This window comes from Piliocolobus tephrosceles, chromosome 5 (assembly GCF_002776525.5).
Source record: "Piliocolobus tephrosceles isolate RC106 chromosome 5, ASM277652v3, whole genome shotgun sequence".
In the NCBI taxonomy this organism is placed as follows: domain Eukaryota; kingdom Metazoa; phylum Chordata; class Mammalia; order Primates; family Cercopithecidae; genus Piliocolobus; species Piliocolobus tephrosceles.
Genome location: NC_045438.1, coordinates 124,644,141 through 124,671,183, shown reverse-complemented (window position 1 = coordinate 124,671,183; position 27,043 = coordinate 124,644,141). Strand labels below are relative to the sequence as shown.

Here is a 27,043-nt window from a genome sequence, read left to right as displayed (position 1 = left end):
CGGGACATACGGGGCTCCGCCCCCTCCCTCTCCCTCCTCCCGCTCCCCCTCCCCCATACACTGCCGCGGCCGCCGCAGGAGCCCGGAGCTCGAGCCGCCCAGCGACTCCCCCTCCCCCTCCCCCAGCCCCGCCCCGCCCCAACCCGGGGCTCCGAGCTGGAGCCGAGTCTGCGCCTGGGGGTGAGTACGCGACCCCTCCCCAGCCCTCGCTCTTTTCTTCGAAGATCCCACCACCACCCAAAGAAAAAACCTGGACTCAGCTGCGCGTCCCCTCCCTTCAACCTCCTGCGGGACCCAGAGGTGCCCGGGCCCGCGGGACCCAGCGGTGGCGCGCGCTGCCCCCAACCCCGCACCATCCCGAGCCAAATGTGAGTCCTCCAACCCCTGCTGGAGGTCCAGATACGCGCCGCCCGCTCTCCCCAGCCCCGGGGAGATCCCAAGGGGTGGGACCCCCGCCCCTGGCCCCCGAGTGCCACTCTTCTCCCACCTGCCCGGTGCAGGTGCGCGTCCCCTGCGCGCCCCTCGGGGGTGCCAGCTGCGCCCCGCCTGTCCGCCGCCGCTGTGGGGAACTAGCCGCCCCCGCCCCCGAGTTTTGGACCCCGGGGTCGCCAAGTCCGATGCCTTCTGTCCCTTTTATTTTTTCTGCTGCTCCCGGGGGCGAGTACACCCGAAGCCGGCCCAGGGTAAGGGCTCGGGCTTGGGCAAGGGCAGGGTTCGCAGGCGCTGGCATGAGGCCGGCGGCTGCCCCCCACCTTTCTGGGGACTGACTGGTCTGCAGGCTGGGGAGGCGGCCGGCCCCGGGAGCGTGTCCTCTCTTTACGCCCCACACAGTGCAGTTCATTCATGAGCCGCCCGGGCCTGCCTTGGAGGGTGCGGTGGGGAAAAGATTCAGACGCGGAACTGAGAGTGGGGCAAAGGCCCTGTTGCGGGGAGGGGGCGCCGCTTTGTCCCTCCTGGCTGTCTTGAACGCCTAAGGCGGACAGTCCCAAAGCTTGGCTCCTTGTTCCCCAGAGAAGGAAAGGACGCTTTGGAAGTGAGGAGGAGAGGTCAGAGGCTGCCCTTGGGGCTCTATGTTGCCACCTGCCTGGGTACCCTGGGCAGAGGTCTGGCTGCTCAGGGCAAGCTTGAGCACTCCACTGCCCTGGGAGGCTGGGGCTTGCCTACCCAATACCGGTCTGCAGCAGCCTGGGAGCAATGAGGCTGTGCCTAACACCTGCTGAAGAGAGGCCCATCCTGCCTCCCAGGCCAGGATGAGGAGGGGAGTGGGAGTGTCAACCAGGCTTCAAGTGGGGGTGTGCTGGCAGCATGATTGTCCTCCAGGGCACCAGAGGGTCCAGGCCCTGGCATGCCCCAGGTGGCACATGCTGGGGCCTGCTGTTGGCTCACTCAGTGCAGTCTTGGCCTGTGGGTGGGTGGGGACATGGCAAGGCAGAAGGCCGGCAGTGGGTAACTAAGAACCCTCTTGGGACATCATACAGGTTCCCTCCAAGTATAGCAAAGTCTTAGAGACCTGGGTTCAAATTCTAGCTCTACCATTCTTCAGCTGTGTGACCTTGACAAGTTACTTAACCTGTCTGAACCTCAGTTTTCATTAAAAAGTGTGTTTATGCCTATAATTCCAGCACTTTGGGAGACTGAGGCAGACAGATCACTTGAGGTCAGGAGTTTGAGACCAGCCTGGCCAACATGGTGAAACCCCATCGCTACTAAAAATACAAAAATTAGCCGGGCATGGTGGCACACACTTGTAATCCCAGCTACTCGGGAGGCTGAGGCAGGAGAATAGCTTAAACCTGGGAGGCAGAAGTTGCAGTGAGCCGAGATCGTGGCACTTCACTCCAGCCTGGGTGACAGAGCGAGACTGTCTCAAAAAAAAAAAAAAAAAAAAAGTGTGGTTACTACCACCTCCTTACAAGTTTTATCATGGGGATCAAACAAGGTAACAAGTAAAGAGCTTGGCATCCTTCCTGGTAGTTGATCAATAATGGGTTATCATCTCCGAACTTCTGACCCATTACTCTCCCATGCCCCCACCTCCCAGGCTGTCACAGAGGGATGGGGTATGTTCAAAGAGTGAGAATATTCCCTATCACTCACTGGCAGAATCCCTAACACAGTGTAAACCCTTAGGTCTGAATAAGAAGCCCAACCTGACTGAGGGGCTCTGTTATATTTCTATCATGTTAAATTCTGTGTTTTTTTCTTATTTTGTTTTCACCAGTTTTCTTTCTCTAAACCAACCCCTTTTATTCCATACCTTATTAATAACAATAGCTAATTCCTGGAGCCCGTTATATGCCTTGAACTGTATTAAGAGCTTTTAATCCCCAGAACAACGACACAACTGGATTATTGGCCCATTTTACAAATGAAGAAACTGAGGCCCAGGGTGACTAAGTAATTTTCCCAGGTTAGAAGCCTGGTCTGTCACATCCTAGAGTCTGTGCTTTTAACCACCAGATTACGGTGCCTGTCCCCTACACCTGCCTCAAAACCTGAAATCACAAACCCAAGGCCTGAGTGGAGGGAAGCTACAAGCAAGAGGAAAGGCAAGCAGGTAGAAATAGGGTATGGCATTTCTCCACAGTGGTAACTGGCTGCCTCCAGCTCCCTGGTGGAAGTGGCCCTTGTTTGCAGATATCTCTGCAAAGTGCGGTGATTAAGAGCATACACTTGAGCCAGGCAGCCTGGGTCCTTATCTGGGTCTACCACAGACTGGCTGTGTGACCTTGAGTAGCTCATATACTCTCTCTGTACCTCAGTGTCCTCCTGGGGTTGTGATGGGGAGCAAATGAGTTACATTTGTAAAGTGCTTAGGACAGTGCTTGGCACAAAAAAAGAGTTAAATAAACATTTTTGATACATGTGTTATTTTACTACTTTTTTTTTTTTCTGTTTTTCTTTTTTCTTTCCTTTTTTTTTTAGACAGGGTCTCTGTCTGTCGCCCAGGATGGAGTGCAGTGGCATGATCTCGGCTCACTGCAGCCTGGAACTCCCTGGGCTCAGGTGATCCTCCCACCTCAGCTTCCAGAGTAGCTGGGCCTACAGATGTGCACCACCATGCCCAGCTAAATTTTGGGGGGGTATCTTTTAAAGAGACAGGGTTTTCCTATGTTTTCCAAGCTGGTCTCGGACTCTTGGGCTCAAGCGATTCTCCCACCACAGCCTCCCAAAGTGCTGGGATTACAGGTGTGAGCCACCATGCCTGGCTTTTTTTTTTTTTTTTTTTCCCTGAAGACAAGGTCTTGCTCTGTTGCCCAGTTTGGAGTACAGTGGCATGATCATGGCTGACTGCAGCCTCCAACTCCTAGGCTCAAGGGATCTTCCCAACTTGGCTTCCAAAAGTGCTGAGATTACAGGGGTGAGCCACCCCACCCTGCCTACTACTACTTTTTTTTTGAGATGGAGTCTCACTCTGTCACCCAGTGGCATGATCTAGGGTCACTGCAACCTCTGCCTCCTGGTTTCAAGCAATTCTCCTGCTTCAGCCTTCCGAGTAGCTGGGACTACAGGCTCGCGCCACCACACCCGGCTAATCTTTGTATTTTTTTAGTAGAGATGGGGTTTCACCATATTGGCCAGGCTGGTCTCGAAGTCCTCACCTTGTGATCTGCACACCTCAGCCTCCCAAAATGCTGGGATTACAGGCGTAAGCCACCGCGCCTGGCACCCACTACTACTTTTATGCTCACTTGTGGATATATTCTTTGCCTATCCCTCTGAAGTGGGTAGGGGGTAGAGTAAGAATATTCATATCTCTTTGTTACAGATTGGAAGACAGACTCAGGTTTCATAGTAACAGAGCTAGCTTCCATCTTCACCTTCTCCCCTCAGACCACATGGCGTTGCTTTGATCCCAAGCCCTAACTTAAATCTTGTCCAGTAACTCCATTGAAAAAGTTTGTATCACGCCTGTAATCTCAGCACTTTGGGAGGCTGAGGCGGGCAGATTATGAGGTCAAGAGATTGAGACCATCCTGGCCAACATGGTGAAACCCCGTCTCTACTAAAAATACAAAAATTAGCTGGGCATGGTGGCATGCGCCTGTAGTCCCAGCTACTCGGGAGGCTGAGGCAGGAGAATCCCTTGAACCCAAGAGGCGGAGCTTGCAGTGAGCCAAGATCGCGCCACTGCGCTCCAGCCTGGTGATGGAGCGAGACTCCGTCTCAAAAAAATACATAACCAAAAAAAAAGGCATATAAGTTATAGCTCTCCAACCCCCACCGTGCACACACTCCTTAATGGTAAAATAAAACCTTAAGTTAGCTAGAAATAAAATCCTCCATCACTCTCTGGACATACTTCTAGCTAAAGCCTCAATATCAGACTAGAGAAACTCTGGGATAGAGCTGGTGCAGGCACCTTGTGGAGTGGAAGAACTGCCACCTCCCATCCCCAGGTATTCTCCCTCTTCTCAGTTGCTCAGCCCAGTGCTGGCTTTGAAAGCAGCTGCCCTTGATGAAACTCAGCCCAGCAACCCCGCCCCCACAATTGAAAGCTTGGAGCAGGCCTGTCAACCAGCAGAGCTGCCAGCCCAGGCTCCACCCCTTACCTGTCCTGTCACCGTGCAAGTTGCTTCCCCTGCTGGGTTCCTGCTTCCTCCCTGTAAAATGGGGATACTGATCTGAGTGCACCCTGCCTTCCTCCCATGCAGGTGGGAGAATTAATGCAGTTGTGGAGGTGAGAGTGCTTTGTGACCCTAAGGAGGCCGACAGCAGAGGAACATGGTGATTTCAGTTACTAAGCATCTAGCTAGACCCTGTCCACCCTGCTGGGGCCAATTTATATAGAAGCTTCCAAAATGCTCTACCTTTCTTTGGTGTGGATAAGACAGGAGGTGATAGGAATGGTACTCTGGGGCTTGTTCTCATTTCATTCTGATCTAGTGGAGCCTTGGAATTCAGAGAAATAGGCAAGGGGTGGGAATGGAGTGTTGAGATTGCTGGAGTACATTGGAGTTGAGAATTGAGAAAGGGGGACTAGTTAGAGCCCCCCCCAACCCAAGATACCTATACCTACCTTTAACCTCCCATAGTGCGCCAGGGTTCTGTGCATCTTATGTTTACATACCCGGGCTCCCAAACACACCCATGTTCACAACTCCACTTCGAAGCCAACAACTCCCTTCATTTCCGGGGACTGCCATGCAGTCACCTAGCTCCTCCTGGACACAGGTCCACACATCAACACACATTTACCTAGACACACATACCTGGACACACACATTTCCACAGCACCCTCAAGTTCTCTGTCCTGAGAACTTTTAATGATCATTTATAAAGCTTCCATGGTTTGCCGAGTCCTGTTCTAGATACATCAGAAAAGCATTGTGGTACCCTGAAAAGCATTCTAGCTTTAAAAAGAAGGTGAGCTCGGTTTGGGTCCTAGGTCCCTCATTTTATTAGCAGTGTGACCTTGGGAAAGTTACCTAACCTCTGAGTCCCTGTGCCCCCACCCTAAAATGTCAATGACACTCAACTCAGGATCGTTGAGGATTGAATGAAATCATGTATATATTATTCTTGAAACTGAGGGCACTGGACAAATGGTACCTGATACAATTACTAAATTGGTGTATTTTTAAAGGCAGCTTGAACTGGAAAAGGGGGAGGCATGATACACCAGCAGTTACTCCTTTAGTCTTCCTAATCCAGGCTTTGCAGAGACTCCCTGGGACCAAGTAAAACACATAAACAACTCCATCCTCCCCTCCATCTGAGGGCTTCTGCCTCTTGCCCTGTGGTTGAAGTGTTAGGAAGAGGCAGGAGAAACACTCTGATTCCCCATGGGAGCTAAGGGACCCTGCTCCCGAAGTTGCAGTCACTGTTTCTTGTTTTGTTGTTCTCTTTGTCTGGTTTTCCTTTTCCTTCCCTGAGGACCTTCCCCCACCCCCTGCCCCCAAGGCAGAGCTTCAGTGTTGTCAGCAGAAGGGTCCCCCAGGGACCCCCCAGTAAAATGGGTGGGGCAGTGTTGCACTGCTGAGGCCACACTTCTCCGCCATCCTGGGATTCTCCCCAGGGGCCCACTCTATTCTGTCCCCAAGCACTTTGAGAACCCAGGCACTCAGGCTGGCTGTCCCTTTCCTCCTCCTCCTGGCCACCCCATCCACTCTGAGCATCAACGCAGCTGGCCAGTAGCAGGGAACCAGACAGCACCCTGGCTGCCCCAGCAGGCTAAGAGGCCCTCACCCACTCTCCCCTCCTTTGCCAGTGGAAAAGCTCGCCGGAGAGCATAGCTTTCCCAGCCTTCCCTGCTTTAGAGGCAGGAGCATGGCACTGTGGGAGTTGTAGTACTCATAACACTCAGGTGATCCTGTGCAAATAACTGAAGAGAGGAGAACGGGTATAGGGAAGAGAAATGAGAATAAGCAGGAGTGGCTGGGGCCAGGGAGGTAACTCGAACGCAGAAGTCCGGCTATTTACTTGACTTCCTACTCTGACCCATCGTCGAACCTAAGCCAGTTATATAGAGGTGATTAACAGAGTTCAAAACCCTAATCAAATGAAATCGTGCCATTTTTCTGATAGGCATAGAAAGAAAAGATCAGGATGAGGCAGCTGGCTCCTGACCCATTTTCCCCTGATGCGGAGACCCCTCATCTTACCCTGAGTCCTCAAGTCTAAGACCCCTCCCTGTCTTCCCAGGCTCAGCTCCGCCCCCTGCCCTAAGACAGAAAGAATGAGAGTGTGGGGGTGGCGGGGGCAGGGGGCATTTAGATAGATGTTAGAAAATCACAGACCCCTTCCTGAAAATGAAACCAGCCTCTTAATGAAACCAGCCTCCCCAGTCCAGGCCTGGCATCTAGACTGAGTTCCCCACACCCAGGGTGGGGTGTCATAGCCAGATTGCCAGTGAAGGCAAATCCATGTGACTCAACTCTCCCCTCCCTAGGCCCTTATCTCCAGAGGCCAGAGCTTCCACCTACCCAGGCAGCCTAGTGATCTGCCCTCACTGCCCCCTCCCCACACCCACCCTACTGGGCCATGAAGGGGATGGGGGCAAACCCAGCTGACTGTTCCATCCTCTGCCCAGGAGGACCATGCGGCAGTAGCAGCCATGCTGCCCTTTCTGCTGGCCACACTGGGCACCACGGCCCTCAACAACAGCAACCCCAAGGACTACTGCTACAGCGCCCGCATCCGCAGCACTGTCCTGCAGGGCCTGCCCTTTGGGGGCGTCCCCACCGTGCTGGCTCTCGACTTCATGTGCTTCCTTGTGAGTGCCTGCTGCCACCCCCTACCTTGGCATCCATGCCCTGTACACACCTGGCAAACACCTCCAGCTCTAACCACTCTGCCACCTGCCCCTGGCTTCCTAGGCTTAAGCAAGAGGTGTCCCCATCATCCAGCCCAAGCCTCGACTTTGACCATTCACCCGAGCCAGGGTCATCCCCTTCTAAGACAAGATTTTGGACCCTCTGCTTCTGCCCCCTAGTCCATCAGGTGGACAGCCTCTGCACTTGCCAACTGCCCCCTCTTCCCTCAGGCACTGCTGTTCTTATTCTCTATCCTCCGGAAGGTGGCCTGGGACTATGGGCGGCTGGCCTTGGTGACAGATGCAGACAGGTAAGGGTCTGGGACCCTCCCTCCAGCTCTCCACACACACACCTTGCTCCACACTCCTTAGGAATAGGAAGGAGCCAGCCCTCTCTCCCCTTTGCTGGGGGGATGAAAAGGGACTAGCCCCAATGTGGGCATGGGGGTATGAGGGCCCTCAGTTGGGCCCCTGTTCCTCACCTGTCCCCAGGTACTCTTCCCCACCTCTGCTAACCCTGTCTGTTCTCTGTCCCCAGGCTTCGGCGGCAGGAGAGGGACCGAGTGGAACAGGAATAGTATGTGGGGCACCAGCCCCCTCATTCCCACTAAACCAGCTTTCCCTTTTCTTCTCTCACGCTTCTCTTCTCTTCCTGCCAAGTTGCTGGTTTCTTTTTGCAGTTTTCTCCTCTGCAGGCTCATGTTTCGGATTAACGCAGGCGGTGTGCTTTGCAGAGCAGGGGGCTCCCCAGCTTGTCTCTGCCTCAGCTCCCCTTCATCTCTCCCTCTGGCTCCCTGCCTGGGAGAAGTCCCTCCCTGTGAGAAGTCCCTCTCTGTGTGCCCCTGCCTATGCAGCCCTTGTTGGCTGGAGGGGAGGGGTTGTCCTTCAGGAAATCCTCAACACAATCACGTAGAGACAAGATTGGGTGTCACCAGCAGCTTCTTGTCACCTAACAGCTAGTTCTTCATATTCCAGGGTTCTCTGCTCACCTCTTCTGGAGGCCTGGGAGGGGGACTGCCCAAGGAGCCCCCCAGACTGGGCTTTTTTGTCACTTTGTCATCTCTGTCTATAGGATTGGAGTTGGAGTTGTAACAGCTGTTGGAGTCAGGGAAAGGGGAGGGGAGGGGAGGGGAGGGGAGGGGAGGGGAGGGTCCCACCCAGGAGACCTTCCAGTCTTCCCAGCCTTTCCAGGTTTTCCTGGTCCATCCTTTCCTCCACCTCCTCATTGCTCTTTGCATAATATTGGCTCTGTTGCCTGTCCTAGCCCCTGTCAGTCAGCTCTGGAACTGCAGGGCCCTCTGGCGTTCTCGCTTCAGCCTCCTTAGGGAGATGATGAACATTACCTCCTCCCTCAAGGCCCCACTGCCCAGCATCAGTGCCCACCTCCGCTCCCACCCTGAGTCACCCTGAAAGGAAGAGGCATATTTGAGGGAAGCCGGGTAGAGGGCAGTCATGCCTCTCTGCTTCAGCCTCTGCGCTTCCTGTGCCTTCTGTGCCTTCTATAGCCCTGGAGCTCTGGAGCACTCAGCCCAGCTCCCCGGGGACTCAGACTCAACAGGCTCTCTGACCTCCTGTCTCCCTCACCCTCAGTGTGGCTTCAGCTATGCACGGGGACAGTCATGACCGGTATGAGCGTCTCACCTCTGTATCCAGCTCCGTTGACTTTGACCAAAGGGACAATGTGAGTGCCCTCCCCCAAACTTCTTAGTCCCCCACCCCACCCCCAGGGCATATGGGCTGAGAAGTCCCTCACTTTCAGTGATATGGAGTCAGGGATGCTGGTTTGGCTGCCTCCTCAGCAAGGAAAGTGATTCATCCAAGGAACCACAGGATGACCCCCCCCAGGCCCAGAACTCCTGGCTCCTTCCTCTATGTCACAGCCTCCAAACTAGCACAGCCCTAACATTCGTGAATTCCCAACTTTGTTTGCCACAAAGAGTTCTGTGCTCACTTCTGCTGATTAATCCTAAGGCCACCTTTTTTCCATAGTCATGGTTTTAGAAGTAATAATAAGCCCTTGGCTCACGCCTGTAATCCCAGCACTTTGGGAGGCCGAGGCAGGAGGATCACGAGGTCAGGAGATCGAGAGCATCCTGGCCCACATGGTGAAACCCCGTCTTTACTAAAAATACAAAAAATTAGCCAGGCATGCTGGCTGGCTACCGTGTGGTGGCTCCCACACGGCCAGGAGTCACCCAACTGCAACCTCCGAGCAACATGACGGATTCTGTTGGTTTTGCTAGGCAGGGCTGGAGGGCTTATTATTTCTTTTGTTTGTTTGTTTTGAGACGGAGTCTCGCCCTGTCGCCCAGGCTGGAGTGCAGTGGGGTGATCTCAGCTCACTGCAACCTCCACCTCCTGGGTTCAAGCAATTTTCCAGCCTCAGCCTCCCAAGTAACTGGGATTACAAGTGCGCATCATCACACCCGGCTAATTTTTGTATTTTTAGTAGAGACGGGGTGTCACCATGTTGGCCAGGCTGATCTTGAACTCCTGACCTCAGGTGATCCGCCCACCTTGGCCTCCCAAAGCGCTGGGATTACAGGTGTGAGCCACCACACCTGGCCGGAGGTGGGGAGATATCTTGTAGCTCACAGTGACCCTGGGCTTTAGTCCTTCCAGGGTAGACTAGAGGATTAATAGCTGGAATTCAGGCAGCAAGGCCCTCCTCTCTGCTTTTGGCAGCCATGTTGCAAACTCTTATTAGCTGGAGGTCTGGAGGCCCTGCTAACCTTAGAACCCCAAGTCCCACCCATCCCACCCTAGCCCACACGGCCACAGGGTATTTGCCGAAATCTGTAGATCTGGACATGAGGATTCACAGATAACCCTGTTTAGTGTTGGTCTTTCTTCTTTGAGGGCTGAGACCTTCCCTCTCTCCCCTTTTGGGGATAAGCTAGTTCCTAGGACATAAAGATTTTTTTTAGCGAGGGGTGTGGAAGCTGTTCCTGGAGGTAATTATGAGAATGGGTGGGACTTGAGGGAGAAGAGAGGTTCGGGTTGGTGGGCTGGGGACTCCCGCTGACAGCCCTCTGTTCCCCCAGGGTTTCTGTTCCTGGCTGACAGCCATCTTCAGGATAAAGTAAGTGGACATCTTCAAGCTCTAAAGAAAGAGAGAAACTTCAGAACCTGGCATCTCCCTTCAAAATTGAGAAGCCAGCAGCTTTCAGGGCCTTAGCACTCCTTGCCAGCCTAGCACCCTCCTCCCTGCTCTGGAAGGCCAAGCCCTGGGGACCCGAGCCTCTGCTGTGCCCTGGACACTCGCTTGACCCCACAATCTCCTCTGTAACCCCCCTGCCTGGGGTGTCCGCTCTGCCCTCTTCTCTCCCTGCCCTGCCCCACCCAGAGAGAAGGGGTGGAGCCCCTGCCTCAGCCTCTGTGCAGCCAGCGGGTGGGGGCAGCAGTAGGCTGGGAGCAGCCAGCCAGCAGCAGGCAGAGCCTGTGTCCAGCAGGCAGAACTCGGGAGATCCAGCCAGAGTCCAGCAGGCAGGCAGTGAGCACTGAGAAAGGCAGGAAGCCGGGACAGGTCAGCACTGCCGCCACCCACTCCCCCAAGCCTCCTACGTGGGTACCTTGCTTCCCTACACCAGGCTCAGCCACACCCATGAGGTGCTGCCCCTCCTCCCATCCTTCCTTCACTTCTGCCTCTTTCACCACTCCTCCTCCTGCTGGTCCTCCTCCTTTCTCCTCTTCCTCCCTCCACAGATATTTCTCTTTTTCTTCCCTTTTCTCTGCATTCCTCATTTTTCTTCTTCCCCTTCCTCTCTCTGCAGTCTCTTTTTTCTTTTACCTCTTTCTTTCCTTCTAGCCCTCTGCCTTTATCCCTCCCCTTCTCCATGCATTTCTCTTTTTTCTCCCTCCCCCTCTCTTCTGCCTTGCTCCCCTCTCCCCTCACAGAAAATAGGGGACCAAGAAGTCCCATTTCAGCCCTGTACTACTGCCAGATCAGCTGGAGCTAGGGTGGGTTTGGGGTGGGGGTGGGTCAGGGCCGGTAAGTTGCAGCCCTTTTCTTGCCCTAGTCCTAACCTAATTCCTCTGTCTACCCCGTACGACTGCAGGGATGATGAGATCCGGGACAAATGTGGGGGCGACGCCGTGCACTACCTGTCCTTTCAGCGGCACATCATCGGGCTGCTGGTGGTTGTGGGCGTCCTCTCCGTAGGCATCGTGCTGCCTGTCAACTTCTCAGGGGACCTGCTGGGTCAGTGAGGGCCAGGACGGCTAGGGTGGAGAGAGGATGGGGCTGGAGGGGATGTGCCCTGACCCCACCATCATCCTCTCCCTCTTCCCACCCCCTAGAGAACAATGCCTACAGCTTTGGGAGAACCACCATTGCCAACTTGAAATCAGGGTAAGATGTGAAGGTGGTCGGCCAGGCCAAGGTCTGCGTGCGACCAGAGTCTGGGCCATGGTGTGGGACAGAAAGGAAAGGCAGCTGCATTGATGGGAGCAAAGGCTACCGGGATGGTTGAGGGTCCCTGAGGGCTTGGGTTGGAGACAGAAGAGGGGGATGCCTGCTGAGGATCCCCCAAGGATGACCAGATACAGAAGAGGAGGGTGAAATCTCAGGAACCAGGGAGGGCCAGCTGGGGCAATTGGAGACACTGTAACCAGCGGGTAGGGCATAGAGAGGTGGCCTGTCAGGGATATTTTCATTGGAATGGGAGAATCTTGGGGTCTAGGGGATGTGGGATGTGGGCCTGCCTTGTGAGGAGTCAGTGCCAGAAGGCTGGTGGCAGTAGAGGGCCCTGTCTGTATCAAGGGTTTAACACTGACAGGCTGAGGCATCTCATCTGAGTGTGTCCTAGCCCCAGTGGCTCCCATGTATCCTCTCCGCTCCTCCCAGGAACAACCTGCTATGGCTGCACACCTCCTTCGCCTTCCTGTATCTGCTGCTCACCGTCTACAGCATGCGTAGACACACCTCCAAGATGCGCTACAAGGAGGACGATCTGGTGCGTGGAGCAGAGCCCAGGTCCTGCCCCGCCCCCAGCCTCTTCCCTTCCCTTCCCTGCAGGCCTCTCATGTCTCAGCCCCAAGAGGTGTCAGCTGGGTTTGAATGCTGGCACAGCAGCTCAGGAGCTCCCATCCTGCAAGTTACAGAACCTCCCAAGCCATGATTTTCTCATCTGTAAAATGGGATAACAATAGTACCTCCCCCAAGGTTGTGGGGAATACGCGGAAACAGCCGTGCTGTGCCCAGCACTTGGGGAAGTAGCTGTGGCTGACATTAGGATAGTAATATTCCTTCCCCTTCTACATGCACTCATCAAGCCAGAACCGGACACCTACTCTATGTCAACCACTGTTCTGGGTCCTCGGAGTCTAAGGAGCTGAAAGTAGTGCCCCCTTCATCAGCCTCTATAACCCCTCAGGAGCATAGGATGGTGTGGCTCTTCCGTTAGGCTCACTGCCTGATTTCTGTTAGAAACACTCCCCTGCTTTCCCTGGGACCTGGTTTATCCATAACTAAGGCCTCCTCTCACCCCATCTGCTCCCCTCTGCTCACCTACTTCTCTACCCCTCAAAACCAAACCTCCTTCTCTAGTGCCCCCACCCCCACATCCTCTGGCTCCGCTGGGGTCAGGCCTCAGAAGGCAAACCCACTCCCCTGTCACCCAGGTGAAGCGGACCCTCTTCATCAATGGAATCTCCAAATATGCAGAGTCAGAAAAGATCAAGAAGCATTTTGAGTGAGTAAGCCACACTTCCCCCTAGACTCAAGCCCTGCTGCAGAGCCTTCTCTGCCTTTGAACTCCAAGAACATCCTTATACACTAACCTGGAGCTCTGCCATGGGTGGGATAGAGATTAGATCCAGGAAGAAATGTCCGATTCCAGGGTTGTTTAGCACTTGGGCTGGGTGATAGGCCCCTTTAAAACAGGAAAACGAGGACAAAAACTTGAAGAGCGAGTCACTCAAACCCCCTACCTGCAAACCTCCTCCTGGCTCAGACTGGGTCATAGGTCGTTGACCCAGGGTCCATTGGAGTACATACCTTCTTTAAAATGAAAAGCAGCGTTCTGGAGTTTGTGTGCAGATATGACAGGGAGAAGCTCCTTGGTTTCCAGTGGATTCCAAGGAGTCCAGGAGAATTTGAACTGTGTATTCTCTGAGACTTTTTCAGCTCTGGAATTATGTCTTGGGGTGGGTAGAGCAGACCTCCAGGACTGTCCGGTGGCCAGAAACTAGAGAAAAGGGAGGTGATGTAATGAATCAAAGTGGGAACTCACCTGGTCACCCCATGGCTAGGGATGCATCTTGGGGCGCAGCTCATAGGGTGGGGAATGAGAGTGAAGGGCCCCTCCATAGGGGTGTGTAGGGACGGTCTCTATACCACAGGATTAGGGCTCCTCTCACATATGTATCTGTTCACTCAGCAAACTTTCTCAAGTGCTCTTAGTCATAAGTTACTGTAGTGGGCTTTGGGACTGTAAAAAATGAATAAGGCCAGGCATGGTAGCTCATGCCTGTAATCCCAGCACTTTGGGAGACCAAGGTGGGCAGATCACTTGAGGCCAGGAGTTCAAGACCAGCCTGGGCAACATAGTGATACCCCCATGTCTTAAAAACAATAATAAAAGATCACTGAGGGCCGGGAGTTTGAGACCAGCCTGGCCAATATGGCAAAACCCTGTCTCTACTGAAAATACAAAAATTAGCCGGGCGTGGTAGCGTGCACCAGTAGTCCCAGCTACTCCGGAGGCTGAGGCAGAAGAATCGCTTGAACCTGCGAGGCAGAGGTTGCAGTGAGCCGAGATCGTGCCACTGCACTCCAGCCTGGGCGACAGAGTAAGACTCTGTCTCAAACAAAGAAAAACTATTGAGTTCTCAGGGGGTTCATAGTATGGTGATCGGCTTTAGGAGCTAATCCAGGGTCTGATCAGAGATTGCTCTGAGGTCAGTCTGTGGTCAGAATCAGGAGCTGGCCAGTGGTCATGATAAGGGACGTTGGTCTGGATCATGGCCCAGACTGAGGTTGAGATTTGGGCTCAGTCTACCGTCAAAATCAGGGTTTAGGCCAGGTGTGGTGGCTCACACCTGTAATCCCCTTGAGAAGATTGCTTGAGCCTGGGAGTTCAAGACCAGCCTGGACAACATGTTGAAACCCCATGTCTACAGAAAAATATAAAAATTAGCCAGACATGGTAGCATGCACCAATAGTCCCAATTACTCAGGCGACTGAGGTGGGAGGACGGCTTGAGCCCAAGAGGCTGATGCTGTAGTGAACTGTGATTGCGCCACTGTACTGCAGCCTGGGTAATAGGGCAAGACCCTGTCTCAAAAAAGAAAGAAAGTAAAGAATCAAGGTTGAACCCGAGGCCCAGATCTGTCAGTTGGCCAGAATCAGAGTTCACTCTCTGTCCTGAGTCAGGCCTGTGTGTGATCCAATCAGAGATCGTGTTTGGGCAGGATTGAGAGTGAACATCTATCTGGTCAGGGTCAGATTCCAGAGCCTATGTTAGAAGATTAAGGACTGGTTTGTGATCAGCATTAGTAGATGGATACTCTTTCACACTACATGCAATTATTGACAACCTTCTATGTGCCAGGCACAAATAAATTAGAAATAAGCCCAGTCCTTATACAGGCTATAAAACAGCAGTCAAAATTAGATCATTCTTGTCAGTATGAGAAAACTGTTTGGGGTCCTGTCTGAGGTTCAAGCTGTCATCAGCATTACAGGGCACTCTGGGTCAGGATTAAGGACAGTGTGTACTCAGAATTAAGTGACATCATTTTTTTTTTTTTTTTTCTCATGCCATCTTTGGTAACAATGAATTAGGTGACATCTTAATATTACCATCCAGTTGGAATCAGTTATCAGTTTGTATTGAAATCTGGTGTTGGGTTTTTTCTTGTTGTTGTTGTTGTTGTTTTGATACAAATATCTAGTGAGCACCTACCATGTGACTGCATGGGGAGGAGCTGGGGGTATAGCAGTAAACAACAGAAGGCCTGCCCTCATTTGCTTACATTTTGGTGGGGAGGGGTGGACAGGGAACAGATGAACTAGTAATAGAGACTGTGTCAAGAAGGGGTAGGTGCTAAGAAAACCACAGCAGGGAAGTGGGCAGGGTAAGAGGGGTTGGGAAGGGTTGCTATTTCTGATGGGGTGGACAAGGCGGGACTCTGACAGGGTGGCATTTGAACAGAGACCTGAGTGAACCCTACTAGTCAACTGTCTATTCATTCAGCCCACATTTATTGTACACCTACTGTGTGCTTCATGCCTGGGAGACAGAGTAGAACCAAACCTGATCAGTGCCCTTGGGAAGCTCAAGATCTTAGTTGTGTTTCAGGGGTGGATCTATAGTTTTGTTTAGGAGAGGTCAGCCTGTAAGCAGGACTAAGGGAGACTGTAGTCCTAACTGGAGTTTTTTGGATCACTGAGATGAGCATTATGGAGTAGCCATTTCATTGATGTGCTCATTTACCACATGTGTATTGAACACCTACTATATACAAGCTGTTGGGACAGGGCTGGGTATATGGTGAGTAAGAGACAGCCCTTGACCTCATTGTCAGGATTAGGCAGGGCTTGTGGTCCAAGTCTGTGGTCTGTCTGGATTGAAGGACTGTCTCAGCACAATTAGGGAATATCTTGTGTGCAAATCAAGGGGCCTGTGTGGTTGGATTTAGAGGATTAGAGATTAGTCTAGTGAGAATGAGAGCGGACCCTTCCAAAGGGGAAACCTAAAATGGCTTGAGGAACAATATCAGAGGAAAGATCTTTAGCCTCCTGGGAAGTACATTTCAAGGACCCTATCCCAGATTTAAGTTTCTAAATTCTCATGGGTTTATGAGGTCTGTGTTAATACTTTAGAAGAGTAACTCATGCATTCAATACTTGGTGGTCCTTCATTAAAAAAAAAATTTTTTTTGAGACCGAGTCTCACTCTGTCTCCCTGGCTGGAGTGCTGCAATACAGGGGTGTGGTCACAGCTCACTGCAGCCTTGAGCTCCTGGGCTAAATCGATCCTCCTGCCTCAGACTCCCGAGTAGCTGGGACTACAGGCATTCTCCACCACACCTGGCTAAATTTTTTTTTCTTTCTTTAGAGATGGGGTCTCACTCTGTTGCCCAGGCTGGTCATGAACTCCTGGCCTCAAGCAGTCCTCCTGTCTCGGCCTCTCAAAGTGTTGGGATTGCAGGCATGAGCCACTATGTTCAACCTAGAAATTGTAATAAAATATAAAAAGATGGGAACTCAGTCTAGATTAAGGATTAGGATCAAAGAACGCTGCGTGATCAGGTTTAAAAACAAACTACTGGCCAGGCACAGTGGCTCACACCTGTAATCCCAACACTTTGGGGGGCTGAGGCGGGTGAATCACAAGGTCAGGAATTCAAGACCAGCCTGGCCAAGATGGTGAAACCCCATCTCTACTAAAAACATAAAAATTAGCCAGGCATGCTGGCACATCCCTATAATCCCAGCTCCTGAGGAGGCTGAGATAGGAGAATCGCTTGAACCCAGGAGGTGGAGGTTACAGTGAGCTGAGATTGCACCACTGCATTCCAACCTGGGCGACAGAGCAAGACTCCACCTCAAAAAAAAAAAAAAAAAGGTCTATTAGGCTGGGTGTGGTGGCTCATGCCTGTAATCCCAGCACTTTGGGAGGCCAGGGCAGGCCAATCACCTGAGGTCAGGAGTTTGAGACCAGCCTAGCCAACATGGTGAAATCCCATCTCTACTAAAAATACAAAAAAGAAAAAAATAATAATTAGCTGGGTATAACCTGTAGTCCCAGCTACTCGGAAAGCTGAAGCACGAGAATCGCTTGAACCCGGGAAGCGAAGGTTGCAGTGAGTCAAGATCACATCACTGCATCTTAGCCTGGGTTACAGAGTGAGACTCTGTCTCAAAAAAAAAAAAAGAAAAAAAAAAGAAACTATTCCCGCCAGCCATGGTGGCTCACTAGTGTAATGCCAGCACTTTGGGAAGCTGAGGCAGGAGGATCACTTGAACCCAGGAGTTCAAGACCAGCCTGGGCAATACAACGAGACCCCATCTCAAAATATTTCAAACAAACAAACAAATGAACTATTCCTTCACTCAGCAAGCATTCTTCAAGCCCTGCCCAGTACCAGGTACCAGTGAGTCAGTGACAGTTTCTTTCTGGTCAGTCTTAAGTCAAGGTAGGGATGAATCTGGGGTCAGGGTTAGGAGGTCAGTCTTAGGTCTGGGTAACAAGTCTAGGGTCAGTCTTTGGCCAGGGTGGGCTTAAGATTCAGTCTTTGGCCACTGTTAGAGGTCACCCTCACCCTGGTCAGGGGTCAGGATCAATCGCTTGTCCATCTTGGGCCAAAGTTAGAGATCATTTTGTAGACTGGGTTATGGGTTGGTTGAGGTCAATCTGTGGTCAAGGCTAAGTGCTGGGCTGTGACCAGGTCTTCTGGGAACAGAGTTAAGGAAGTATATAGCCTATGACTAGACGCAGTTTCTCTCAACCTAAAGGTCACAGCCCTGGACGAGAATCAGACCATAGCCCAGGCTTTCCCAGCTGCATGCAGCGTGTCCCTACACATCCTAGTTCGTCAGCCCAGCCTGCACTCACACAGTGCTCAGGCCTTCTGCTCCCACTTCCCCACTCAGATAAGCATGAGGAGGAACTGCAAAGCTTTATTCTTGGAGAACTCTTAGTTTTGTAGACTAAGAAAAAGGCAGCTTGAATTGGAGCTGTGGGGTTTTTTTTGTCTTTTTTTTTTTTTTTTTTTTTTTTTTGAGACAGTCTCGCTCTGTCGCCCAGGCTGGAGTGCAGTGGTGTGATCTTGGCTCACCGCAACCTTCGCCTCCCGGGTTCAAGCAATTCTCCTGCCGCAGCCTCCTGAGTAGCTGGGACTACAGGCATGTGCCACCACGCCCGGCTAATTTTTGTATTTTTAATAGAGACAGGGTTTCACCATGTTGGTCAGGCTGGTTTCAAACTCCTGACCTCAGGTGATCCTCCCGCCTCGGCCCCTCAAAGTGCTGGGATTACAGACGTGAGCCACCATGTCCAGCCGGAGATGTGTTTCTTGAAGGTGATGGGGTCTTGGATGAAAGTCAGGGGCAGGTGGGTGGGTCCCTGCACAAGATGATACATGGACTGTGTTTCAGGGAAGCCTACCCCAACTGTACAGTTCTCGAAGCCCGCCCGTGTTACAACGTGGCTCGCCTCATGTTCCTCGATGCAGAGAGGTAAGGGACTACGGGCAGGGAAGGGTAACACCAAGGGCCCCCTGCCATTGTGAAGGACATATTGGCTACCACACAGGCTCCCCTGCTAGATTTTTTCCTAGGGCATTTGATTTTAATTCAACTCTTTGGAAGGCCTGTTAATTCAGCTCTGGAAAGAGCAAGGCCTGGAGGTTAGAGTTTGTTGTGAGGGGAAGGGGGCCTATGGTCCCCACTGCATCCGAGGACATGCCCTTCTTTGGCTACAGTATGAGAAATTTAGGTCAGCCTGCAGGAAGAACTTCTGGCCCTCTAGGGATGGGTGGGGAGACCTTAGGATGTGGCCACATCTGAAGCATGTATCCTAAACAAATTCAAGAACAAGACAGCTCCTGTCCTTGGGGCGTGAGCTAGATGACCCCCAAGCTGAGCCAGCCCCAGCCCCAGATGTAGGTGACCAGACATCTGGGTCCCACAGGAAGAAGGCGGAGCGGGGAAAGCTGTACTTCACAAACCTCCAGAGCAAGGAGAACGTGCCCACCATGATCAACCCCAAGCCCTGCGGCCACCTCTGCTGCTGCGTGGTGCGAGGCTGTGAGCAGGTATGACACAGGCTGGCTGTTGAGTCTGGGGAGGGGTTGGACTGGTCCTGGGGAGGCAAGGCTGGGGCCCTGCCCTCAGTGAGTTCCCAACTGTCCCTGGAATCCTTGAAGCCTCAGTTCCCACTGTTGGGTTTATCTGATGTCCCTACAGCGACCAGGTTTTCAAACCTCAAATTAGAAGATGTCAGCCAAAAGGGCGATGTTGTGCTGTACCCACTGACTCTGGGGACTTGAGCAAGTTGCTTACTGCTCAGTGCCTCAGTTTCCTCATGGGGTTAATGTACCCACTTTATGAGAGTGTTGTGAGGGTAAAGTGAGTAATACATATAAAAAAGCTTAGAGGTGCTGGGTGCAGTGGCACATGCCTGTAATCCCAGCACTGTGTGAGGCTGAGGTGGGTGGATCACTCGAGCCAGGAGTTGAGACCAGCCTAGGCAACATGGCAAAACCTGATCTCTACAAAAAATACAAAAATTAGCCAGGCATGGTGCTGCACACATGTAGTCCCAGCTACTTGGGAGGCTGAAGTGGGAGGGTCACTTTAGCCTGGGAGGTTGAGGCTCCAGTGAGCTGAGATCCTACCACTACACTCACACCTGGGCATCAGAGCAAGACCCTGTTTCAAAAAAAAAAAAAAAAAATGCTTAGTGGAGCAGTGCCTGGCTTGTAGAAAGCCCCAAGTCAGTGTGGGCTGGATGCTGCAGGCCCCAGCCTGGCTTTCCAACTAGAGGCCCTGGCCCTAACCCTTCCACAAAGGTGGAGGCCATTGAGTACTACACAAAGCTGGAGCAGAAGCTGAAGGAAGACTACAAGCGGGAGAAGGAGAAGGTGAATGAGAAGCCTCTTGGCATGGCCTTTGTCACCTTCCACAATGAGACCATCACCGCCATGTGAGTCCCCAGCTTGGCCCTCGGCCCTGAGCAGCCCGCCAGGGCTCCCTGACTCCTGTGCTCATGGCCTTCTGCCAGCAGTGTGGCCTCCGGGTGGGCCTATGGTTACCAGTGCCCATCTTTCTAGCATCCTGAAGGACTTCAACGTGTGTAAATGCCAGGGCTGCACCTGCCGCGGGGAGCCACGCCCCTCATCCTGCAGCGAGTCCCTGCACATCTCCAACTGGACCGTGTCCTACGCCCCCGACCCCCAGAACATCTACTGGTGAGCAAACAGGTGGCAGGGCAGGCTTTCCAAGGCCTGGGGTGGGCTCAGTAGGTAGGGGGAGGAGAGGGAGTATCTTGGTGTCACTGGGGTCCAATCCTGCCCTTGGTTCCTGGAGTGACTGCCCCCCACCTTTCCAGGGAGCACCTCTCCATCCGAGGTTTCATCTGGTGGTTGCGCTGCCTGGTCATCAACGTCGTCCTCTTCATCCTCCTCTTCTTCCTCACCACTCCAGCCATCATCATTACCACCATGGACAAGTTCAACGTCACCAAGCCTGTGGAGTACCTCAACGTGAGGCCCCATGCCCCTTTCACTTTCCACGCTGGGTCACAACACACAGATACCAGGCCCTGATCCCTCTTCCCCCAGCCCAGCCTGTTCTGCTTCTTCCAGCCCCCTGCCACCAACCAGCTCCCAAAAACCCCTGTGTGCACTTCCCTTCGGCTCCCTGCTACCTTCTCCCTCAGAGAGGTCACCCTTAAGTTTGCAACACCTGGAGAAACACCCAGGGAAGAGAGAGAGCCTGCGTTTAGTCCTGATCTCAGAGAAGTCCCCTTCCCTCACCCCTCAGTCTTTCTAACTGAAAAAATGGAAGGGTTCGACTAGATCAGTGGCTTTTAGACTTAGATTCTGATCTCTTTATCAGCGTGAAACCCAATGTGGAAAAGCAGGGCTGCTCTGATGACAGTAGGGTGGCATGCACGTCTGCCTAGCTTCCCCTCACCCCTCCTGCCACGCACAGAGCATACCTCTTTAGAACCTCAAGAGTTTGAAGAAGGACAGTTTGCAAATCACAAGCAGTGATAACAGCGTAATAGATAAGACCCAGACTGCATGGATTCAAATCCCTACCTCATGGCTTGCTAGCTAGGGAAGCTATTGAATATTTTTTTCACCTCAGTTTATTCATCTGTCAAATGGGGTAACAGCATTATTATGAGGATTAAAACATGGAAAGTACATCAGCAGTGCTTAGCACATAGTAGGTGTTCAGCAAATGCTGACTCTCAGTATTATTCACCCTGGGGTTATACATATGGCCCTGGCCCCCACCCTCACCCCAGACCTCTAGATGTTCTGGACTTCCAACATGGGAGCCTTGAGAGTTGTGAGGCCTAGGGCCCAGCTGGGGAGGAGGCACATAAGCAAAGCCACCTGGGTCCCCTAGACTGCCCTGCCTGACACCCCCCTGTGCCCTGCTGCAGAACCCCATCATCACCCAGTTCTTCCCCACCCTGCTGCTGTGGTGCTTCTCGGCCCTGCTTCCCACCATCGTCTACTACTCAGCCTTCTTTGAAGCCCACTGGACACGGTAAGGTGCCTCTACTCACACCACACCTCGCTGTGGCCTGCCCTCAATGACCCGTCCTCACAGGGCAGTACTTTGCCCTCCTGGCAGTCGCACAGCTGGCAGGGAGGGGGTAGTGCCCAGCACCCTCACCTTGGGAGGCCCACCCTTCCCGGGGGATACTCCTTGGACATTGTCATTGCTGAGGGAGCAGGTCTGGGGCCTGGGCTCCCTTGACCTGTACCGTTCCCTGCTCCCCTCCCTCCAGCTCTGGGGAGAACAGGACCACCATGCACAAGTGCTACACTTTCCTCATCTTCATGGTGCTGCTCCTGCCCTCGCTGGGACTGAGCAGGTGAGTTGAGGAGGACGGGAGAGGAGCCAGGGTAGGGGGATTGCAGGACAGGGAGAGGAGAGCAGTTCAGGCTCCCTACCTCCCTTACAAGGCAAGGGGCCCGAGATGGGAAGCCTGGCCACCCCCAGGCTTCCTGAGCTACCCACCCCATGTCCAGGAGTCTCCCCAGTGGCTCACAGAGGAGGGACTCCCCCTCCCCTGGTGTTCTGCACCACTCCAGCCCCCACCCCATCTCTCCTCTGCTTCCCTCCAGCCTGGACCTCTTCTTCCGCTGGCTCTTTGATAAGAAATTCTTGGCGGAGGCAGCTATTCGGTTTGAGTGAGTGACTGGGACCCCTGGGGAAAGAGACCAGGCGGCAGGGATGGGTATGCTTGAGAGACATTGCCAGCCCCATGGGAGGGTGCAACAAAGCTTCCAACCCCTGGAGGGGGAAGAAGAGAGAGGATCTGGCGGGGTTACCCCAAAGGTTACCCACAAGGTGTCTCGGGTGTGTATACATGGTAGAAGTCCCTGGGGTCTGTGTTGGTGTTCACTCTCTGGTAAGTGTCTGGATGCTAAGATCACCCTCAAGGTAGATTTGGGGCTTGGGGGTCCACATTCTGGTAGTTTCTGTGGCGGTATCTTGTACCCATATTCTGGGACTAACATTGGGCGTCTCTGGAGTTCCACTTCGGAGGTTTGGGGAGCCATCTCTAGTGAGATCTTGGTCATGCTTAGGGAGTGACTTGGAGGCCACGAGGGGTATCCCTGAAGGTCTCTAGAGCCCATATTTTTGGGCATCTGTGGAAGGCTGTTGGCCTTATAACTCTTGGGGTGTCTGTGGCAGGGGTGCTAAAGGACTTACACTTCGGGGTGTTTAGCGGTACAAGTTCTGGGAACATCTCTAACATTTCAGGCTTTTATTCCGAGGGGTGCCTACGGAGTTCTGTATGGGCGTCTCCTCTGGGAATCGTGAGGATATATTGGGGGTCATGCATCATGGCTGTGGGCACAGACTCTAGGGGTTTTGCTCTAGGCCATCTGTGGTGAGCTTTGACTCACACTTGGGGCATCTCAGGCACTGACAAAGGTTCCTGGGTTCCCCCAGAGATGTCGGGGGAAGGGTCTCAAAGCTTGTTTGTGGAGGTATCTGAGGTTCACGTCACACTCTGGGGGTAACTGGAGTTATGTTCATAGTGGGGGAATCTTCTGGGTGTTCCTGGGGCTCAGTCTTTGGGTTGAGGGTCTCACTGGGTTGTCTTTGGGGATCCTGGACAGTTCTCTCCTGAACGATCTGGTAGCCTTAGGTGGTCTTGAGCACTCTCTCCATGGCTCTTTATGAGGCACAAGTTCTTGGAGCTGTCTGTTGCCACTCTGTCTCTGGGGGAACGGGGCACAGGTGCTTGGGGGGCTAAGCTGGGGGTGTCCACATGGAAGAAGCATGTTGGTGGTGGAGGTGTGGGGTGCTGTAGTTCTGGCAGTGGGCGGGCCGCCACCGGGTCACCCCAAGGGGGCAGTGCTGGAGCACCTGGTGCCCGCAGGTGTGTGTTCCTGCCCGACAACGGCGCCTTCTTCGTGAACTACGTCATTGCCTCAGCCTTTATCGGCAACGCCATGGACCTGCTGCGCATCCCAGGCCTGCTCATGTACATGATCCGGCTCTGCCTGGCGCGCTCGGCCGCCGAGAGGCGCAACGTGAAGCGGGTACGGCCGCCTGGGGCAGCAGCGGCCCGCACAGCGCCCCCTGGTGGCCCAACAAGAAACAGTAGTCATCGCGCTAGGGTTGAGGGGCACAGGAGGGCTGAGACGTGGGGAGTCCAGTTGACTCACGGTGGCTCCGGGCCATCCCCTTCCCATATCTGGGGCGTTCGTATTCCGCCATGGGTGGACACAGGTAACCCTGAAGGCCCCTGCCAGTTCTGACAGTAGCATTCTGTGATGGGAGTTGGGGAGATCTGGGTCCCTAGCACTAGGGTCCCTCTGTCTTAGTAAGAGGGCTCTGGGCATTCCACTCCCAAGTCCACCCAACTCTTGCCCCCTACCTGCCAGGCCCCGACCCCTTGAAGGCCCCTCTCCATGCCCCATCACTGCAACCGCCGTGAACCTCCTCTCAGCCATAGCCCCTCTCTCCATCTGCTCTGCCCTACCCGACCCTAGACATTAGGTCCTGTTCCCCATGGCTTCTTTTCTGGCCCCAGAGGTCCTGGCTCCCTTCCCCGTCCCTCCTTCCCTGCCCCTCTACTCAGTCCCTGCCTCCCTGAGCCATCCTCCTGCCCATCTCCCCCCCAGCATCAGGCCTACGAGTTCCAGTTTGGCGCAGCCTACGCCTGGATGATGTGCGTCTTCACGGTGGTCATGACCTACAGTATCACCTGCCCCATCATCGTGCCCTTCGGTAGGCACCGCCGCGCCGGGACCTGGGCCCTGCTCGGGGGGACCCAGGACCTTACCCTCTCCACTCTAGGAAGGCAGGCCACCCCGAGTGGACAGGGCCCGGCTGGGAGACCGGCCCCTCGGGGCTCCCGCCCGGTCCCTGGCTCAGTCTGGGGCCTGGCCTGCGGGGAGGAGGGGGAGAGCCATCAGCTCAGGCCAGACCCAGCTGGCATGTGGTCCCCAGGGCAAAGTCATCCCAACATGGCCATACTCACCCACACCTGTGCCTTCCCTCAGTGGGATGTGCTTGGACACAGATCACATATGTGCTGACATGTTCACACACACACTCCCACACAGGCATCCATGCGCACACTTGTACACCGTCCTGTAAACTCAGGAAAGACCTGGATTCCAGGGTGGGACAAGTCCTTGCCACTCATGGAGATAGTCTGCTGTATCTGAACTATGTGACTTGGCCAGGTCTCTCCTCCTTCTTGAAGTTTAGCAAAGTTTCTCTTTAACCATCACCCCCACTGGTAGCCTCTACTTTCCTCCCCAATAACATCCTAACTCCTTAACCAACCCTCCCTGGTTATTGAAGGCTCCAAGTTCCCAAACTAACTTCCTTGTCCTCATTAGAAACTCCCTATCCCTCAACCTCTAGGGAAATAGAACTTGTCCCTTCATTTATACTTACCTGTTTAGGGACAGGGATAGAGAAAAATGATACGGGTGTTAAGAAGATGCTTGTTGACCCAAATGACTACATTTCCAGCAGTAGAATTCCCAATGAGGAGTGCAGAATGAAGGGGTTGAAGTGGAGGAAGCTGAAGTTCTGTGATCAGGCTGGGGCATGGGGCACTATCCCGTCCTGGGGCCTGGGCAGGAGGAGGGGGCCAACCCTTTGGCCCTCTCAGGACCAGAACAACCTGTGACAGACACACAAAGGTTCGGCAGCACTGGTTCCGAGGTCAGGGCCCATGTGGCTTCCCTTAGGGCTCATGTACATGCTGCTGAAGCACCTGGTAGACAGGTACAATCTCTACTACGCCTACCTGCCGGCCAAGCTGGACAAGAAGATCCACTCGGGGGCTGTGAACCAGGTGGTAGCCGCGCCCATCCTCTGCCTCTTCTGGCTGCTCTTCTTTTCCACCATGCGCACGGGTGAGGGATCCCTACCCAGGGAACGGGGGCACGAACAGAGGGGTTTCCAGCCAGAGTCCAGGCAGAGCAGGCCACAGGAGAAGCCGCATGGCTGGGGGTGGCAGGCAAGGGGCCTGGGAGAGGCTGGGACCAGGCTGTAGCACCTGGGAGAGTGAGGACTGCATTCAGTGGGTATCAGAAGCTGGGGTGGGGAGGCCCTGGGGGTACCCACAGGAGATAGCAACCCCATTCTTTGCCCCCCAACACCAGGGTTCCTAGCTCCCACATCTATGTTCACATTCGTGGTCCTGGTCATCACCATCGTCATCTGTCTCTGCCACGTCTGCTTTGGACACTTCAAATACCTCAGTGCCCACAACTACAAGGTGTGGGGCGAGGGTGGCGGGGGGATGGCTGCGGGCAGGAGCTCAAGGGGATACAAAGGGTCCCAGGGCTGGCGAGGGCTGAGGGCAGTACCAACAGGGCCAAGCGGGCATGGGGCCATGATCAGGGATGAGGACATGCCCCCACTTCCTGACTCATTCTGGGCCCCTCAAGATTGAGCACACGGAGACAGATACTGTGGACCCCAGAAGCAATGGACGGCCCCCCACTGCTGCTGCTGTCCCCAAATCTGCGGTGAGTGCCCTCAGGAGTTGGGAGGGGCCTCTGACAGACTCAGCCTCAAAGCCCAGTGTTCCCTTAGTCCTGCAGAAAGGGCAACCTGTTCCAGACCCCATGGGGGCAGGGAGAGAGCTGATCTCCCTGGAGGGCTGCCCCCGCCTCCCAGGGCCCTGCCCACTCTGCTGTCCTACAGGCCTTGGTGTTCCCCCCATCCATGAGGGGTAGCTGTTCACCTTGCCTCTATTTCCTCTCCCTCTTCAGAAATACATCGCTCAGGTGCTGCAGGACTCAGAGGTGGACGGGGATGGGGATGGGGCTCCTGGGAGCTCAGGGGATGAGCCCCCGTCGTCCTCATCCCAAGATGAGGAGTTGCTGATGCCGCCCGACGGCCTCACGGACACAGACTTCCAGTCTTGCGAGGACAGCCTCATAGAGAATGAGATTCACCAGTAAGGGGAGGGAGGGGCCCTGGAGGCCACATCCTGCCCCACCCCACCCCTACTCCCACGGACACTAAAACGCTAATAATTTATTAGATCTAAAGCCCCTTTCTCCCCAGCCCCTGCTTTCATTAAGGTATTTAAACCTGGGGATTTCACTGCTCTCCCCCATGATGGAGGGAGGGAGGGAGCCCCCCCAACCTCAGTGAGGAGAGCCCCGAGCCGGCCCCGGGGCAAAGAGGGGTGCAGAGGGAGTTCTCCCAGATCAGTACCCCCCACCCCTCCCCAGCTAGTAGCATAACCAGGAAAGGGTTAATGAGCGCCGAGAGGAGTACCTGGTGCACCTGGTGCCGGTGGCTGGAGACCTGGGGGACAGGTGGATCTGGGGCTGTCCCGCCGCCCCAGTTTTTTCCACCCCACAGTTCCTGGGATCCAGCCCTCCAGGGAATTGGAGCCTCCAGCCCCTAGGGGATGCATGAGAGGGGAGGGGGTGCTGAGTGGGAGGAAGAGTCAGGCTCAGAGCTGGGGTGGCCTGGGGGTGGGGGTGGGCAAGGCTGACACTGGAAAATGGGTTTTTGCACTGTTTTTTTTGTTGTTGTTTTGGGGTTTTTTTTGTTTTGTTTTTTTCCTTTAAAATAAAAACAAAGAGAAAAGCTCTGA

At 53.9% G+C, this 27,043-nt stretch overlaps 1 protein-coding gene across 2 annotated transcripts; it reads left to right on the top strand.

Moving 5' to 3' along the window:
* Positions 1-46: 46 nt before the first annotated feature.
* Positions 47-27,043, top strand: TMEM63B (transmembrane protein 63B). 2 transcript variants are annotated; one of them, XM_023212909.1, is made up of 24 exons: positions 47-180; positions 7,034-7,216; positions 7,487-7,566; positions 7,794-7,832; positions 8,846-8,936; positions 10,300-10,337; positions 11,314-11,456; positions 11,555-11,606; positions 12,102-12,210; positions 12,878-12,948; positions 18,361-18,441; positions 18,896-19,019; positions 19,776-19,909; positions 20,037-20,174; positions 20,315-20,468; positions 21,383-21,489; positions 21,734-21,820; positions 22,074-22,139; positions 23,342-23,504; positions 24,090-24,195; positions 25,173-25,340; positions 25,590-25,705; positions 25,878-25,958; positions 26,205-27,043. In XM_023212909.1, exons 2-24 carry the CDS (start codon positions 7,058-7,060, stop codon positions 26,394-26,396), a joined length of 2,499 nt encoding a protein of 832 aa, XP_023068677.1. In that variant the 5' UTR covers positions 47-180; positions 7,034-7,057; the 3' UTR covers positions 26,397-27,043. The 2 variants fall into 2 exon arrangements, with proteins under 2 accessions (XP_023068677.1, XP_023068678.1); XM_023212910.2 differs by having other exon boundaries at positions 48-368.